We start from the raw sequence: 18,556 nt of genomic DNA, 5'->3' as shown, positions 1-18,556 counted from the left end.
GAGGTGTTTCAAATCAAACACAGTCAAATGTTTTCATGCTTTGATTATACAATAATATATTTATAGTAAGGGGTGGAGGATAAATTCATATCGAATTCACCATTAATAGATTCAGATCTAAGATCTCTTACTTACAACTAATTAGAAACACCATTAGACAATATTATGAAGTGAACACTGCTGATTTGATATTTTAAATAGTAACAAAATCATGACAAAAGTGATAATGGGCTGCGGAAAAAAGTCTTCCTGCTAACAAATGTCGATTACATGATGCTGTCTTAGGTTAGTGGTGATAAAACCCACCTACATTCTATCTACTGTTAAGATCAAACAGAAGAAAATCCAAATCAAACCTTTTGATTATTTTTACACGCAGAAATTCATAAATAAATGGATTACCTACAAGAACAAAACTCAGAGTGCCTAGGTATTATCAATGATCCCCAACTGTTCTGGTTTGAGGGACAGCAATTAAATTACAGTTCATGTATCATAATCAAGCTTAGCATTGGTATTAACAACATACTAAACAAATGCTAATTACATACTCTCCCTAGCTATTCTCCACAACTCGAAGAACAAACACCCCCCTGCAGGAACCATTCTCGGATATCCGAATATGCGGTCGAACTAACTCTCTGAGGCCCCTGATCTTGGATTCGCCACTACTATATTTCCTTACTCGGATTCTTTTCTGACGTTCTAATTCTACGGAATCAGCAGAATGTCACTGATCGATAAAAGAATCCTCTTTCATCATATTCTCTCAGTAAAATACTTCTCTCATTTTCCTATCAATTGCTATATTATTGTGTTAGTTTCTTCCCTGCTATAAGTATATACATATATGTGTGTGTGTGTAATTATTATGTACATATATATCCCAATGTACATAGAACAATAGGAGAAGTCTACATGCAACATAAAACTAAGCAATAATTTGGGAACCAGTTCAACAGACATACGGTTTTGTACTTTCATTTTGTCAATCTTCTCTTCTGTACTGTATCGTTGTTTTGAAAATTCATTAGGAGAACTACTTCGAGTTCTAGAAAAAAAAATTATGGCAGCGGAAGTTCAGAAAGTAGTGGTGATCCAGGATGCATCCAAAGACTTTGTTAGTTCGTGCGCAATCCAATGGGTCCTGCAGAGCTTATCCCTTAAGCCTGGGGATGAGCTTACTCTTCTTTCGGTTCTTCACCAGGTTAATAACCCTAGTAGGTTAGCTGGGAGACTGTGTAAGAATTCATGCTTTTGTTTTCCTAATAAAACGAAGAAAATAAAGTCCGAAAGTATGATAAACATAATCACCAATTAATATGATGAAAAAAAATTTAGTTCTATTCTATAATTCTATCACAAGAACAGATTTTGCTAACTTTTTATTTCCCCCAATATCCCATTTCTCCACCTTCTCTATCCTCTTTCTCAGTGGGATACAGAACCAAGATGGACTCGAGTTCATTTATCGGAACCAACCAGAAAGTCATAGAAGAAGAGCTTGAGAGGAAAACGGAGGAGTATCGTAGCAAAGAGGAGATCACCATGATATCTAACATGTGTAAAAGATTGAATGTGAGAGAAGATTTCCGGTCACTATTTCTTACAACATGGAGATTACCTGCTGTTTGTTAAAGATATGTTTGATCCATTTAATGCATCAAGTTCTGCTATACTATCTATCATACCATTGCATTTTCCGCTCGGAACTTTTTTTCAGCCTCTTTTGTTAATCATAGGGATCATTTTGTGGATGACATTTCTCAGGTTGAATTCAACATGAAGGTGGTTGCGGGTCCCTCTTCGAAGATGGTTGCTGTAGAGGCTGCGATAAGATTAGGAGCAACATGGGTGATTCTTGATAGGTCAGTCATTAATAGATTTGAAGAATCTAAAATTGTTCTCCTTCATTCATTCGCAGCAGTACTCATCCCGCCTTGTTTCACCCTTCATTCAGCAAAACAAATAAAAACAGATAATAAACTGTTAATGAGCTAAAATGTATCCGAAATATCAAAAACATGTATCGAATTGATGAATTTGTGTTATCAATTAGTCAATCATTTGATGAATGATTAAATCTTTGATGGTAGTTATGGTTCAAATTGAAGAGAACATAGTTAAGATACTGTCTGAAATGTGAACTCTGATGCCACCATATTATTTGTTAACATGCGTATTTTCTGATAGGCGATAATTGATCGCTGCTTGATACATCAAGATCTTCTGTGATCTCTAGTATACTTGTAAATCAAGAGATTGTATATGTATAAAATGATAATTCAACCCTCCAAAGTATCGAGGGATTAAAGTACAAATCTTTTATTTTTAAACTAGATGATGAAAAATCATGCTACTACCGATGAAGCTTCGTAATCCCTTGAAACTAGCAAACTTTCAAAGCTTGTTAAGTAAAATTATGTTTGTTACTAAAAAAACTGCAATATGGAAACAATACAATGTAAGAGAACATAGAGACACCAACCTTTGAATAGCTTGTTCTGATTTGATGATGCAGGCAGATGAAGAAAGAGAAGCAATTCTTCATGGAGAAGTTGCCATGTGGTATATCGAGGATGAAACGTAATTCTGTTGAACAATTGAGAGGGCCAAAAGCAATTGGGAACATCAGCAAACCAGTCGCCAAAAGACCCAGTAAAAGCTCCCATATAAGATATGATGAAATGATACCAGGAAACCCAGAGGAAGGACTTTCTCCTAAAAGTAAGAAATTTAATCACTACTCGTACAATCTAGGACTCGAAGTTCCAAGTTCATGGATTAAATTTACTATCAAAAGAGATTTTTCACTATATTATCACACATAACTGCACATTCTTATGGTCGGTACCAAATACAACTTGACTAAGAGTGCACATTGTTTCAGAATCTCCGAGTCCTCGCACTAGCAGTTTTGGAAAGGAACAAGATGGTTGTGGAGACCCGTGGTCTAACTATAGGAAATCTACATCAACAAGTGATCTGCATCTTGCAAGTAGAGTGTCAACTTCAACTCTGGGGAATACTGACCTATTTAATCCTGGTTTTGCCCGTAATTATGATGAGGAAGAAAGCTCAACAAATGCTGAAAGAGGAAAAGCAGGAGAGCGGTCCCCATTTCCACTTGCAGAGATTCAAGCAAGGGATCAAAAGGAAACACATAATGCTGGGAGTCCCGATGAACAGAAACTGCATAGCTACAAGGACGATTGGATAGGAGAATGTCGAATAGATGAAGAATTTAAAAATTCAGTATGCACGGGTTGCAAGAATAAACGGCCCACTATTGGATGGAAGAGAGACTTTACCTATGCAGACCTCCTAGCTGCTACGGATGGGTTTTCCGACAATAATTTCCTGTCTGAAGGTGGATTTGGTTCCGTCTACAGAGGAGAACTTAATGGGCTTAAGATTGCTGTTAAGCAGCATAAGAAAGCAAGCTGCCAAGGCGAGAAAGAATTTGAGTCTGAAGTTCATGTACTCAGTAAGGCAAGACATGAGAATTTGGTAATGCTGTTAGGATCATGCTCAGAGGGAAGCAAGAGGCTGCTTGTTTACGAATATGTTTGCAATGGTTCGTTGGATCATCATCTATCGAGTAAGTTGCAAACAACTTAGAAGAACCCGTAATTTTGGAAAAAAATCAAGTGTTTTCCTTCATATTTCAGGATAGAGAAGTCTAACCCTAAATGCTGCATAACTTTTTTCTAATTTCATGCAGAACACAACAGAAGACCTCTCGGTTGGGATAAGAAGATAAAAATTGCTACTGGAGCTGCAAAAGGCTTACTATACCTGCATCAAAACAACATCATCCACAGAGATGTGAGACCGAACAACATCCTCGTGACACACGATCATGAAGCACTGGTAACTAAACCCGATATGTCTGCCCTTAATATCAGCTTTATGAACCTATAACATTACCGTTAATACGTGACTCGAATTTGTTATATGAAACGTCATGTATTCTTCCTAACACAGTTTCTAAACCGAATAACCTAACCTATGGCATTTTAACAAAACTATCTGAGGCAGGTGCACATCCTATTTTCTAATATTAACCAAAATACCTACGTTCATGCTTCGTCTAACATGTTCTATGCAACAGCTAGGAGATTTTGGTCTTGCAAGAACTCAACATGAAAACTCAGATCGATCATCAGATACAACGAGAGTTGTCGGAACTCTGGGATATTTGGCACCAGAATATGCCGAAAATGGGAAAGTGTCAACTAAGACAGATGTTTATGCTTTCGGGGTCATTCTATTACAGCTCATCACAGGGCTGAGGTCTACTGACAAGAGGCTTGGAGGAAAAAGTCTTGTGGGATGGGTAAGAGCTTCCATGCCATAAATAATTCTAAAAATATATCCACCACTGGTCATTACTTGTTACACAAGGAAACTTTAATTACTAATAACAAACAGATTACTAAGAAAAGGAGCAGCCTTCTAGTATGTCACTTCACATTCCATTTATTATTTTGAACTAACAATTCTATAACTTTCTTGCCAGGCAAGACCACTTTTAAAAGAAAGGAACTACCCAGATTTAATCGATCCGAGGAATGTGGATTGCCATGATGTTCACCAGCTCTATTGGATGGTTCGGGTAGCTGAAAAATGTCTCAGCAGGGATCCACACAACAGATTAACTATGGATGCTGTAAGTCCACCTGATAGTAGACTCTGATAATTTCGTCTGTATATCTAGTCCTTCAACACAACAGCTGCAACATAAAGCATCAACCTAGGACAAAAGTTGAATGCATATAAATAAATAGTGCAACAAGCATGAAGATAAATATCAAATATTCGATATATACCAACTGCTACATGACACATAAAAAAAAGTGACACCAAATATGAAAAAAAAGGAGCAATTACTAGACACGCAAAACTAAATTACATTGATGATCACATGTCTAAGAATCTAATACATATGCATCCCACATATAATGCAGGACGGCCAAGAATATGGTTAGTTTTGTATGGCTAAGTAACATTATTGAAAGAAGAGGAAAAAAAAAAAATACTAACCCAACAATTGACATTGGTCTCGTTTGGTATCTATGATTGGAAGTGTATATCACTTAATTAAGGTACGTTAAAGGAAGAAGTGAAAATTATGTCCAACTAAAAGGGATAAGATCAATTACTCATGAACAAAACTTATACATTACAATCCATCCCTTAGAAGGGACGACTTTCCTTCGTGTCTAATCCCCTTCAAATGAAAAATCATTCACTTCTACCTTCAATATGCTTTGAAATTCAGTGGCTATCCGTTCCTATTCAGTCCTAGACTCCAAACAAGACTTGCAGTACTCTAATTTGCTCATCAATCATATTAATTCTACACATTATATAAACCTAATTTTGAAAGGAACCTACCTACCTACCTGGGGCAAAAGAAATCTGATGGGTATGGTTTTGTGTTTGTGGTGCAATGGCAGGTGGTGAATGCTTTGAATTCCTTGAATGCCGCCAATCCAGTTTGTTGCATTGGAGACTTCTCACCAGCACAATCTGAGTCAGCAGGAAGCATTCCTGGATCTTCTGAATCGCATGGTACCGTATTAGCATAGAAATTACTCCCACCAAAGACTACATGCATCCCAACTCTACTATTCCGTCAGAAACAGAAAGGTCTACCGTTTCTACTGTCTCTGAGAATTCCCCCTTGGGTAGTACTTCTGCAAGTACCAAAGACAAGAGAGAAACGACATCAGAATAATAATAATAATAATAATGGTGAGATCTTCTTTACGGAAAATAATTTCTACACACGTCTTTTTTCCTTAAGCACGCACTCTTGTCTCGTAATTCTTTTTTTATTTATACAATGGGAAGATCTCTACGCGCAAGTCATGGGGAGAAAAAGAGTGCAGAACTTAATCGAGCTTTTTGGGTTGTACTTACACTGGTATACTGATAAGGATTTTAACACACACACAAAAGGGTTAAAACATCTATAATACTTGCAAGAATGATAAGGATATTGTAGTATAAATGATTCTCACAAGGTCGTTCTGCACAAAGATTATTAAATAATTCGAAGCAAACTAAATTCTAATTAATTATTGTAAAATAGAAATTTGAGATGATTGATTTTTATGACATAATTTAATAAAACGAATTTAATTAATAAAAATAAAACAATCTGCAATATTAAAGTTGAAGAAAAAAGAAACAATTTTGTAGAAATCAAAGTACGTAAGAAAGCACTAGGGTTTCGCTGTCACTTGAACAATCCTATATAGTTCTTCCAAATTACTTATGACATATACATACATATTTCGAAGGTTAGATTTTTCTAATATATGCCTACTTAGACCCCCAATATAGAGCGTATATCAAACATGTAATCTGTCTATGGTATTCAGATCAAATTTAAACATGCATGACTTATTAAGTTTTGTGAAACTTTTTGAACAACAATGCAACCCTTAGGATGTGGTATTCATCATAAGCGAACTTGCACATATTAATCACAAGAAGCCTTCAGGGACCAATGGTCGTACCCAATGCACAAGACTCCCGCTTTACGCAGGGTCTGGGAGAGGTGAATGTCAGACCCTGCGTAAAGCGGGAGCCTTGTGCACTGAGTACGACCATTGGTCCCTGAAGCCTTCAGGGACCAATATCTGACCAAAATTGCATCAAATTACTTTTCTAAACATCCTAATGGTGATCAAGCATCAAGACAATTAGATAGTTTAAATTAGTGATTAATAATTCGAAAACCTGCATGCATATAATCATAAGCAAATTGAAGAGAAACTACATATTCTTGCCAAGGCTCGTGGCCTCACCCTAGCAAAAAGAGAATTAGTTACGCATATTCATAATAGGAATCACAAAGTTCTTTATTGAAATAATAAAAAATCGAAAACACCTAGAATGGAAAAAGTCTGAAAATCTCTACGCTTGACCAATTTCCTCTCTTCAAGAACACACGGAGAAGAAGAATGAAGAAGAATAAAGCTGGCCAAGCTTATTTAACCTAGTAGAAATTAAATCTTCCTAATCAAAAGGTCTTCCAATCCAACTAGGAAACTAAATACTAGAATCAAATAGGAAACATAACCCTAAATTAAATGGTAAAATTCACCTAAAATCTGAATAGCCACGTTTTGGACCCCTAAACAAATCCAAAACCGCCCAGGATAGCTGGATTTAAGGTTTGAAATATTCTGAACACTTATCCAAAAGGCCATGAACCCATCAGAAGTCATCTTGGGCTCCAAAAACGCAATTTAAGCCCAAAAACGTCATTTTCCAGCACTACACACTACTACTTTATTCTATCGTCAAAAAATAATCGCTTGGTAGAAAAATCCCAAATTTTGACACGAACACGCAAGAGACACACGAACGTCCTCCAATTTTAATCACTCCAAAATTCATCCGTTTGATCATGTTTTGCTCCTGAGAAAGTCGGATGTCCTATATTGAAAATATAAATCAAAGTATCAAAATAATTACCAAAACATACTAAGAATAGAGTAAAATATAAAATATGAAATTGACTCATCAGGTACCTGTCCATTGCAAAAGGCCGGAACGTTCTAATTTCGTATGTTTATTCATCCGTTTGATATGCATTATTTATTTTTCCTGGATATTTGTTATCTTTTTAATTCAAACCATATATAATTTTCTTTTCACACATCTTTTTTTTTTCATCGTTAAACTTTAAGGGTTTCATTCACATGGATGTTGTAATGACAAAATTTTAAGGGTGCGTTTTATAACTATTTTGTTTTTAGTTTTCACTTTTTACTTTTTTTGTGCTGGAGATAAGATGACATCATATGAAAGAAAAGAGCGACGAAGAAGGGTCATGGAGATAAGGGGAAAAAATAAGGAAGAACGGATAAAAACAAAACTTTAAAAATGAAACCAACCTAAATTAGATTTTGGTTTTTGGTTTTATTTTGTTAGATTTTCCTCGTACATTTTTTCTACCTCTCTCCCATCATCTTTCATGACTATTTTTCGAACCTCCTTAGTCCTTTTACCTATATAGTTCCCCTTCGTCAGTAACACGAAAAATAAAAACCAAATGATTGCAAATTATTTTTCTCTTTTCAATTTTTTTTCAACTATTTTTCTTTTTTCAGTTGTAAGTCTTTGTTTATTTCTATTCTTTGGTTTTTTTTTGTTTTTTTTATTTATTCAATCTCAAAATATATGAATGAAACAATAGTTTGCAAAAGGAGAAAGGAGTGCAGAATCACTTCTCATCAAGAAAAAAGAAAAATTTTATGGTGCTCCAGAGTATCTCATACTTCAAAGCAGTGTAGAAGGATTTCTGTGATGCTTCGGGCATCATTAAATATTAGCTTTTGTACTTTTAAACAAAAATTTAATGGTTAACGCACCCAGAATATCTCATTCCGATTTATAACAGTTTATAGGTTCTAGAAAGTACCATATACTCAAAAGTCTCTTTCCCAATTAAGATTAAGTCCATCCCTAAGGACTTTGTGACAGCACTCAGCGCATTTATCCACTCTAGTGAACAGTAATAGACTCCAATGAACAGTAATAGGCTGGCTAATGCATCTCCACCCCTAAAAAAAATGAGCTGGCACCAGTGAAAAAATACAATGACATAAACGATCTCCACCCCTACAAAATGCGCTGGCACTCAGCCCATTTAAACTATTTTTAAATTTTTTCTAAAAGAATAAAAAAATAAAATAGTTTTAATTTCGGATAGGATTTTCAATGAGCTTCCACGAAGACATTTTTTTTCTCTTAAAGTGTAGAAAATATTGAAATGTAGATAGTATAGAAAGTGTAGAAAATATTGAAATGTGGTGTAAGGTGGAAGATGAGGGTTAGGTATAGAAAAAAAAAACTTTTTTAAAATTTTACTGTATTTTTAATTTTTTTTTTGTATTTGTTTATAATTCTTAATTAATTTTAATGTAGTTAATTAATATGGACCGTTAGATTTGAAAAATATTCAAATCCAAGAGCCAAGGATCTGCCACATGGCCAACGGTCATAAATCTTACCGTTGGGCCCTTTTTTTTTGGCTCTTAGGTTTGTAAAAAATGGGCTGGTCTGTTGCCTGGCTTGGGCTGGGTGCCAAGTAGCCCGACAGGCTGGAATGGATTCCTTGACCCTCAGCTTGATATTTGGACTGGGTGCTGAGCAAAGTTCACTCTGGTGGACTCCCTCTAACAAGAGATAGAACGTTGGCTATAGTCTATTGGGATCCCTTCGGCTCTCTCAGAGCATTTCTGCCCATTTTGGTGGATTTGGACTTAGGACTAGACTTATGGTACATGGCTGTTTGTATTCACTTTATACCCATTGTGAACAATAACTGACATGGCTGTTACTCTTCTCAAAGATTTACTTATTTTTTAATGTCTAATTCAGTTATTTAATAATTACTGGATTAATTTAGAATAGGTGGCTATGCTTATACCACGTGCTCATGTCTATCATAAGTCTTGTTAGGTTTTCAAGTCAATTTTAATTGCTCTTATCGCGTCACGTGTTCTCACCTTATCTTCAATCTCATCTCCCAATTGTCTATAAATATTAGGAATCATTCTTCATATCTTCACTCCAACCGTCTCTACCCATCTCAATTCTCAAATTTTATAAAAGTAGTGTTATCTTCGATGTCTTACTTTATCCGGTTGCGGAGGCAGCGTAATGAAGAAATTGAGCAAAGGGCACACAAACTCCCAAGTTGTTTAAACAGTGGGTAAGCTTGATGAAGAAAGCCAACATCGACGTGGCGGTTTACGTGTCGGTCGTACATCAAATATCGACAGATGTAGGCATTGCCGAGGGATGATCTCTTGGAAGATTACTTAATCCTTGATGTCTTGTACCCTACTCACAAATTTCGAGCCCGATATAGAATGCAGCCTCACCTGTTCATCAAAATCACGCATGATGTGTGCAATTGATGGACTTAATTATATACTTCATTCAGAGATCGAGATCAACCCTGCATGATGAACTACAAACTGATATACACGCATGCATTTATACTAGTCCTAATATTCCTTAAATCATCATTTTGCATAAACTAGGGATGCATTTGCTGGCTGTCATAGACGAGATGATTGAGATGAGATTTGGACCTTCCTTTCTCTTGGAAACGGAATGGAACTCTTGCTCTCGATAGGGCGAGCATTCACATTGTAACTTACCTAAGAAAGGGGGATCAAAACCTGACTTATAGGATGCAACTGCTCCACCTATTATGGTAGCAGTTGCTGTCAGTTTCTTCAAGTTTTGTAACTATCTTCCATTCATAATTTGTACAAGTTAAATGGTTTTCTCACTTTATATTAAATGTGTACTTAATGTATATATTGTATACTATAACCATATTTCCTTTATTAAATGGTTTGGACCATTTCTCACACAAAAGTTCTTACAGCAATTACGGCTCATACTTCATGCAGAAACTAGATGGTACGAATAAGATGGGGCTTCTTTGAGAGAAAAACTTATAGCCGCCTTTAGAATGCTTGATTGGGGTGCATTCGCGGACTCGATAGATGAGATTGCAAGGTTGGGCACATCAACGGTCTTGGAGTGCTTGAACAGATTCTGCAGGGAATCGAAGCTATACACACCACTGAGTATCTCTGTAGTCCAACACTTGCGGAACTCCACACGTACGCTACTACAAAAAGCTGAGGCACGAGGTTTTCCAGACATGATTGGAACCATCAACTGTATGCATTAGCAGTGGAAGAAGTGTCCAAGTTCCTGGTAAGGAGATTTTGGGAATAGGAAGGCGCATATAAGTATCATTCTAAATGCTGTTGCATAACGACACCTGGATTTGGCATGCTTTCTTTGCTGTTGCATGCTCTCAAAATGACCTCAACGTGCTCGGTTAATTCCCAGTGTTCAAAAACATCTTCAGTGGGGATTCTCCTCAAATAACATATGAAATCAATTCCCTCACATACTCGATCAGGAGGGATTACCTTGCAGATGGAATCTATCCACGTGGACAATGTTTGTCAAGACAATTTCACAGCCCCAATTCGAGAAGCAACAATACTTTGCCTAAAAGCAAAAGGCGTATAGTAAAGATGTGGAGAGGTGTTTTGGTATCCTTCAAGTTTGTTGAGCAATTTTAACGGGCACTGATCGTTTGTTCAATCAAGAGGGGCTTCGAAGTACGATGATGATGTGCATTATACTTAGTAACATGTGGAAGATAAGTATGATTATGATGTACTAAAAGTGTTCGAACCGGACCCGATGAACACAACAACGACAAGACTTTATGATTCACCTAGGGTGTGCCTTGGTGGACAACCTGTGCAACACACCCATTATTAAGAGATGGTCATTTGTTCAGCAGAATGATGGAACGTTATACTGAAATGCAATGTTCTTATATTAATGACGAACGTCAACTTGACTTGATCGAACACAATTGGAGGTTGAAAGAAAATCAGGGAGATTGAATTGTCCTTTGGTTCATGCTTTCTTGACTTGTGTCTTTTTTAATGCTTGGTTGAATTATGTTTAATAAAAATGCTTGGTTATTTGTTGGAATTTTTTTAATTCTTTTTACCTGGTTATTAATTTTCTGATTTTTTGGATAATTTTTTTTTCTTTAAATGTTTTTATTTCAAAAAATAATAAGAACCGTTTGATCATAGTGAGAATTTAAAATGGACGTCTGAGATGTGACCACGTGGATCAAATATTATCGTTGGATTCAACTGACCATTGTGTGCGGGCCACAAGCGTAAGGTTGTGGTGCGCTACCCTGCCTCACTGGCACGCGTGGTGTCTGCGCCTAACGTTAAAAAAAAAAACTAACCCACCCACTGACATTAACCCGACATCCGCGTTATGAATATGGGCTTGGACTCATAATTGACATGGCTGGAGCCATGACGGCTCAGCCTTGGCGCCCAAAAATGGGTGGAAGGGTTTTCTGGGTTGGATTTGGATCTAGCCTTGTCAATGGAGGATGTGTTGAAATGCTCTCAGAAAATGCTTATTGTGTGTATCCAAATCCAACACCCCAACACAACACGTGGCCCAATGACGCCATGGATATCAATTGACAGAACGACTCGAATTTAACCAAAAGCACGCTTGAAACGACAGACTTTCTTTTATTATGAAAGCACATTTCTGAGGAACAATACTTAATTACTCAAAAATGACGGTGTACCTCTGCCATATGAATACATTTGGTGTGACACTGCACCGGCTGCGGTGACGATGTACCTCTGCCACATGAATACATATGATCATGTGTTTCCCACATTATTAATCAGAGGGAAAAAAGGAAAAGACAGAGAGAAGGAACAAGGGCATAGACAATGTAGACCAGTTTTAATGGTAAACAAATTGAAACCAACTAAGCAGGTTCCAGAGTATGAGAACGGTTCCAATGTTCGAAAATGCATAGTTATTCTACAATCATAGCAAAACCCTGCTAGCAAATGGTACACCACATATGGTTCTGTTTAGGCATACATGCATTGCATTGTTTGAAAGAAACCGAATGAAAACCACAAACGAAAACACAACCGTGACGCGTGCATAACAAGAGACCCCACAAGTCTCGATCGCAAGTGACCTTTTCTCAGACCAGGACTCACTTCCCCCCACATTAACAAATCATCAGCATGAATTAGGTGACAAAAGTTTCAGGTTCATACAATTGACGGAGAGGTTTCTTAAGGATGCTGAGCAGACATTTGACAGACGGGAGGCATGGTGTTCCATGGACATGAACTAAAACCCAATCCTTGATTTGATGTAGGGCTACCAGAAGCCAGGTGCTTGCATTCCGCTGCCAAATCATCACCCAGCAGAGATGCAATACTTTCATGCATGCCGTTACCAAACCATTCTGAAGCAAGTATAGCATCAGGACGAGTATAATCCATCAGAGGTGCAATTTCTTTTTCTTTATCTGGTGCCCAAGCTTGGTCTACCGGTTCTGATTTCACATTGCACCCTGGCAGAACAGTCAAACAACATAAGTCATAACAAGAGGCAGGACAGGACTTATCCTGCACGTAGATACAGAACTTATCAAACTGCTAATACAAAAAATGTTGCTACAGGACTATCAAGAATGAATTAAGAATCAATTTACAATGTTATTGTCAACCTCATTCGTCTCCAGGTCTCATAGATTAAGATACTCACCAGTAAAGGTCTCAGCAGGTGGCGGTTCATCTAATGAACTTCCACTGGCACTAATAGGTGTACACTCACTGAACAGCGAAGTAGCAGAATGACCCAGTGGAGAAATCGGATCTCGATTTTCTTCCCATTCTGTCTCACAAATGTTCAAATTGGAACCTTTAGCCACATCGCCAGGAGTAACACTAGATGAATTTGAACTCTTCTCAGATGAATGATTCTTTGCACTACTAAGAGCTTTTGCCTCGTGGAGTAAAGCATCTAGCAGGCCACTGTTACGTGGTGAAGTGCAATCTGGCTCAAACGTACCAACCTGTGGGGGTGATTGGATAAAAGCATCAATTGATTCGAGTAAGGGCGGCGGAGGAGAAGTGCTCCAGCTACCTAAATCAGTTTCTGGATATTGGAGTGAAGGGAGCTCCAGCTTCACGGCCCCGGATGTGGGCTTAGAAGCAGAAGAATTGCCATTTGAAAGGGAATGGCTACCCTGAATTACACCAAAAGACAGCGGACTCCTGGTGGTAGGATCAGGATCATGAGGAAAAGGCAACCCAAACGTTCGAGCAACTTTATCACAAGTATCATTTTGAAATTGATCAAACTGGGGGAAACCGTTTTTGAAACTACCACCAGAAGTAGAGAATAAAGCTGTTGATTCTCGAAGACGCTTTTGGCGATGCATTGTTGGTGGCATAAAACCACAATATGGAGCAGAACCAAGGCCTTTCATCAGCATGCCACCAGGAGAGATATCAGGGAGGTCAGGAACATAAGGTAAGACACAACCGTTTCCTTTTAAACTGTCAAATACAACATCAGGTATCTCAAAACTGTTAGCTTGCATAGAATCATGCTGCACTCTGTCCGCACCATTAATTCCACCGCTTGACTGGCCTTGTTGACTCTCCTGAAATGCTTGCAAACACACCTCAGGTGGATAAAGTGGTAAGCCAGCCCTCTGGCGCCGCTTAATTCTAGTATTCCAGTAGTTCTTTATCTCATTATCCGTACGTCCAGGCAACTAAGGAGTGGAAAAAAGACTCTTAATCATTTCCAATAAACAAAGGAAAATACATTGAGAAGAATACTATGAAAATTAAGATTCTAATCAAGCTGACAATAATTGATAATTTATTTCATCTTCAATTGGAAACTAGTGTGAGAAAAAACCATTCAAGGAACCCAAAAAATAGAAATAGTAAAAAGTAGTACCAGTCTGTGAAGAACATTTAGGTGAGATATGTTAATATGGTGCATCTGCTACAACATGCATTGTGTGCAACAATGAGCTTTTATTTTGTTACATTAGTTTCCTAACATACACACTTTCATGATCTCCAATTTTTAGCTTAAAAATAATGCCATATATTAATTTTCATTCTCTTACCCTATGGTAAGAAAATATACTTTACCCTTTTAGGGATGCAAAGTATAATGTCAGATTATACATTTCTGTTACTGCATTCTACCAAGATTTTATAGTTTCCTTAAAATTCCCAAAACATATTAAACATAAAAAACAAGAACAAACTGTAGTAAAATACATACATATGAATACCACATAGACTACAAAAAAATTGATAGATTCCATAGCCAAGTTACTTCCATCTGAGAAGTTGTGGAGAGCTGAGATCAATGTCACTTAGAATCCTATCAAACTAGGGAACTGTTACTGTTATTTTTTTTTTTTTATGATTTTACTGGCTTTTAATTTTGTTTCTTATTGTGTTCTAGAAGCTGAACAAATATAATGACAACATTGAAATGTAATTAGGAAGTTTGGAGGAAAATAAGGGAATAATTGGAGAATATATCAATGCTTAATGCAAAAGATGCATGCCACTAACACCAAATCAAAAGTTGCAGTAAAGCTTTGAAAAAAAAAATCCCAAAAGAATGAACCATATAAAACTAAGTTTGAGGCAATACAAGGAAATATAGGTTTGTACGAACCATATACAGAAAGACAAAAATAAACTATGTACTTACGTGTGCAGCCATGCGTGCCCATTTGTTCCCCATCTTGGCATGGAGTTCAACAATGAGACGTTCTTCTCCAGAAGTAAATGCCCCTTTCTTCAGGTTCGGCCTTAGGTGATTTGCCCATCGCAACCGACAGCTTTTGCCACAACGGAACAGGCCTGAGTGCTTCTGAACGGCATTCCAGTTTCCCTCCCCATGCTTCTTAACATACTCCACCAAAATTGCATCTTCAGCCGAGGTCCAAGGCCCTTTCTTTAGAACCATTCCACCATTTCCACTTCCTCCATTACTCTCATCCATCAACGGAGAATCAATCTGATCCTTGGACAGCACTCCATCTTCACTCTCATTTGTTGTCCGACTCATCTCTTGATTTGTGATCAAAACTCCTACCAAGAACCAAGATCATGCAAAGAGCAGGCTGACAACCTGGAATAAAAAGAGAAAAGAAAATGACAATAAACACAACCGTAGCGCCAATCGCGACCCACTTGTTTTACATTCACTCCAGCTCCGGGCACAAACATTTAATTATGGATCAGAACCAAAAAAAAAAAAAAAAAACAAATAGCCAGTGGTTTAAACAGAAATTTGCTCATGTCATAAATACAAACGACACCCGATACTCCAAAGGACACAAATATTAAAAAATAAAAAATAACGGAACCCGTAAACAGAAAGAAAACAGTAAGGAAAATCATAAAAGCAGGTCCTGAGAGGCAATATGGGGGTAAATATGGCATCATAACTTATCCATGCAGTTATTATTCAGCACTAATGATGAGTAATTAACAACACTAAGATGCAAATTAATGATATGTTCTAAAATGCAGAACTTTAAAACCCACAAAAGGATAAGCAGTGAGTTATATTCAAAGGTCGAATTAAATCCTTTTAACCCCATTCAGAAGCCAACAAAAAAAACACAAGGAAAGTGGGATAGTATAATAAACAATACAGAGACAAACCCATATCCAAATCATAATTAAATCGGGATTAAACACACTTAACAAAACAAAAGACAATTGACTTTGTTGATTAGAACCAAGTCTATATATGGCAACCACATTAATTACAATATGGATGATAAATATTGAAACCCTCAGCTGAATTAATTGAAATTTATACACAAACCCAATCACATCAAAAACTCGTAAATTTACATACCTGAATCAGAGGGAAGATGAAGCCAGATGCAAATTTATTCAACAATTGAAGCTGCGGAATCCACCCAAAGCCAAAGACACGTCCTTTTGCGCGCAATTGAAAATCCGCCGAACCGGAAACGAAAAATTGAAAACGAAACCGAAATCGGAAGCTCAAACGTAGGGACGGAATGAACTAAGAGCTGAGAAAATCGTGACAAAGGAAAACCTGGAATCGACGAAAAAGGTCAGAATTCAGACGAAATCAGCTCGGAAAAGTGAGAAATTGAAGAAATGAAAGCATAATTCGTTCTCGAATAGCAATTCTGAGAGCTCCGGCGTGTACCCAAATGCGAATTGCATCGAGTCGAATTGTGGGTTTGCAAACTTACAGATCCGGAAAAATGTAAACCCTAGCTGAAGAAAACGAAAGCAGAGATTGAGGCGAATAGGAATCTAACCGCAGTTTTTGAAATAGGAGAGAGACGATTCGAGCGTAGACAGAGCAACACATCTGCGGACTGAGACGGAGATCCGAACACAGATATATACACACCAACACACCCACACCCACAGAGTTCCCCAATACACAGAAGAGAGAGAGGAGAGAGAGATGAGAATTTTGAATAAATGGGAAAAAAGGGATGAAGAGAGAGAGAAATGAAAAGGGCAGTAATGCGAAATTGGGAATTAGAAGAAAATGGGGATTTGAGAAGCGAAATGGCAAGTGCAGAGCGATGTTAGGCTGAGATAAAGGAGGTGACTGTAGACTCCCAAGTCCCTGACACCTCTCTCTCTCTCTCTCTCTCCTCTCTCTAAACTCTCTCTTCTCCCCTTTTCCTTTCCTTTTCTTTTTCCATTTTTCTTCCTCAAATTTTTATTTTATTTTAGTTTAAATATATAATAACAATATCTAGGGTTTTTTTTTTTAAATAAAACTTCTTTTCTTTTTCAAAAAAAGAGAGACAACTGGTGACAAATCACAGTTATCCATCCTTCCGAGATGGGGAGGCTATGAGGAATTTCACTCTGCTGAAAATTGAGTAGGAGTTCCTACTCAAAATTATACGTTGCCGATTCACAAAACTTTATGCATATGATCAGAACTGTTATAAGTATCGCTTCTACAAAAAATCAACTAAAACTAAGGTTGTTTAGTCGTTGAACTGTATAAAAACAGATGAACGAAATTGATTAAAGCATTATGAGATATATTTGCTACAATAGACTGACTAAACGATAGTTTTAATTCATCTTTTGTAAAGATGATATTTACATAGTGATTTATAATATGAACAGGTTATAATCATAAACACAAAACTCTATGATTCGAACATGAAGAGTTTTGAGTAGGAGTTCCTACTCATCCAGTCATCCTTGACTAGCTAAACATTGTACTTTTTTTTAGCAATTGAATAATATTTTCTATTTTTGGTTCGGCTTTGATTAATGAAAATGATAATCAAACCTTTTTTTTCTTTCTAATTTATATCTTTTTGTTTAATTATTTCTGTTGTTTGTGTTTGATTTATGCAATTTGATGACATGAATTAAAGAGCAGTGTGTGGAAGGAGAAAAATTATATGTAGTTATCATTTATCTTGATTAATTTATTTCACTTGTGTTATTTTTGTTTTTTATTTCTTCCCAAATGGAATTCGAGTTTGACTCACATTGTTTGAATGACTCAAAGCATAGTCTTACACTTCCTAGTGTGATCCTCAGTGTAAATTGGTAATGAGTTTATTGATCATGGAACATTTCTTGATATTCTCTTTATATGAAAACATCATGAAGCCTATAAATATATATATATATATATATATATATATATATATATATATATATAGTTATGGTTTATAATCTCAAACTATAGATATAACACAAGTGACTTGTAATTTTGTTGGTTAAGAGTAATTGCTCTTTCATCCGAGTTCTCATGTTCAATTCCCCATCCCCGTAGTTCAGATAAATTTAGTGTAAATTATCTTATTGTTTTGCCCAAAAAATGTAGATGTAGCTCTAAATTACAAAAAAAAAAAAAAAAAAAAGAAAGAAAGTAATTATGGGTTTTTTCAAATATTTTTTAAACTACTTAAGTATTTCAAAGTTATCATGAGGATAATGTAAATCAAATTTAAAAGCTTGAAAAACATAGTTTTGTTGTAGTGACCTCTCCGTAGTTTATATGAATTTAGTGTAAATTATCTCATCGTTTGCCTAAAATATGTAGATATAGCTCTTCC

At 36.6% G+C, this 18,556-nt stretch overlaps 1 protein-coding gene and 1 pseudogene across 2 annotated transcripts; one reads left to right on the top strand and one right to left on the bottom strand.

Annotated features, from left to right (window-relative positions):
• The first annotated feature begins 530 nt into the window (after nucleotides 1-530).
• Nucleotides 531-5,949, top strand: LOC126586484 (proline-rich receptor-like protein kinase PERK15; annotated as a pseudogene).
• A 6,392-nt stretch (nucleotides 5,950-12,341) lies between these two features.
• On the bottom strand, nucleotides 12,342-17,124 carry LOC126611621 (transcription factor GAMYB-like). 2 transcript variants are annotated; one of them, XM_050279989.1, is made up of 5 exons: nucleotides 16,703-17,124; nucleotides 16,333-16,539; nucleotides 15,172-15,594; nucleotides 13,186-14,203; nucleotides 12,342-12,991 (listed from the first exon to the last, which is right to left on the bottom strand). In XM_050279989.1, exons 3-5 carry the CDS (start codon nucleotides 15,529-15,531, stop codon nucleotides 12,708-12,710), a joined length of 1,662 nt encoding a protein of 553 aa, XP_050135946.1. In that variant the 5' UTR covers nucleotides 15,532-15,594; nucleotides 16,333-16,539; nucleotides 16,703-17,124; the 3' UTR covers nucleotides 12,342-12,707. The 2 variants fall into 2 exon arrangements, with proteins under 2 accessions (XP_050135946.1, XP_050135938.1); XM_050279981.1 differs by having other exon boundaries at nucleotides 16,772-17,124.
• Nucleotides 17,125-18,556: the final 1,432 nt, after the last annotated feature.

Source organism: Malus sylvestris, chromosome 2, assembly GCF_916048215.2.
Source record: "Malus sylvestris chromosome 2, drMalSylv7.2, whole genome shotgun sequence".
NCBI classification, from domain to species: domain Eukaryota; kingdom Viridiplantae; phylum Streptophyta; class Magnoliopsida; order Rosales; family Rosaceae; genus Malus; species Malus sylvestris.
This window is presented reverse-complemented; position numbering and strand designations above follow the sequence as displayed.

Coding starts and splice junctions, on each gene's coding strand:
- LOC126611621 (XM_050279989.1), bottom strand. CDS start 15,531: ATGAGTCGGACAACAAATGAGAGTGAAGATGGAGTGCTGTCCAAGGAT. Junction 14,204..15,171: donor GGGCACGCATGGCTGCACAC/GTAAGTACATAG, acceptor TCCACTCCTTAG/TTGCCTGGACGTACGGATAA. Junction 12,992..13,185: donor ACCTGCTGAGACCTTTACTG/GTGAGTATCTTA, acceptor CTGTTCTGCCAG/GGTGCAATGTGAAATCAGAA.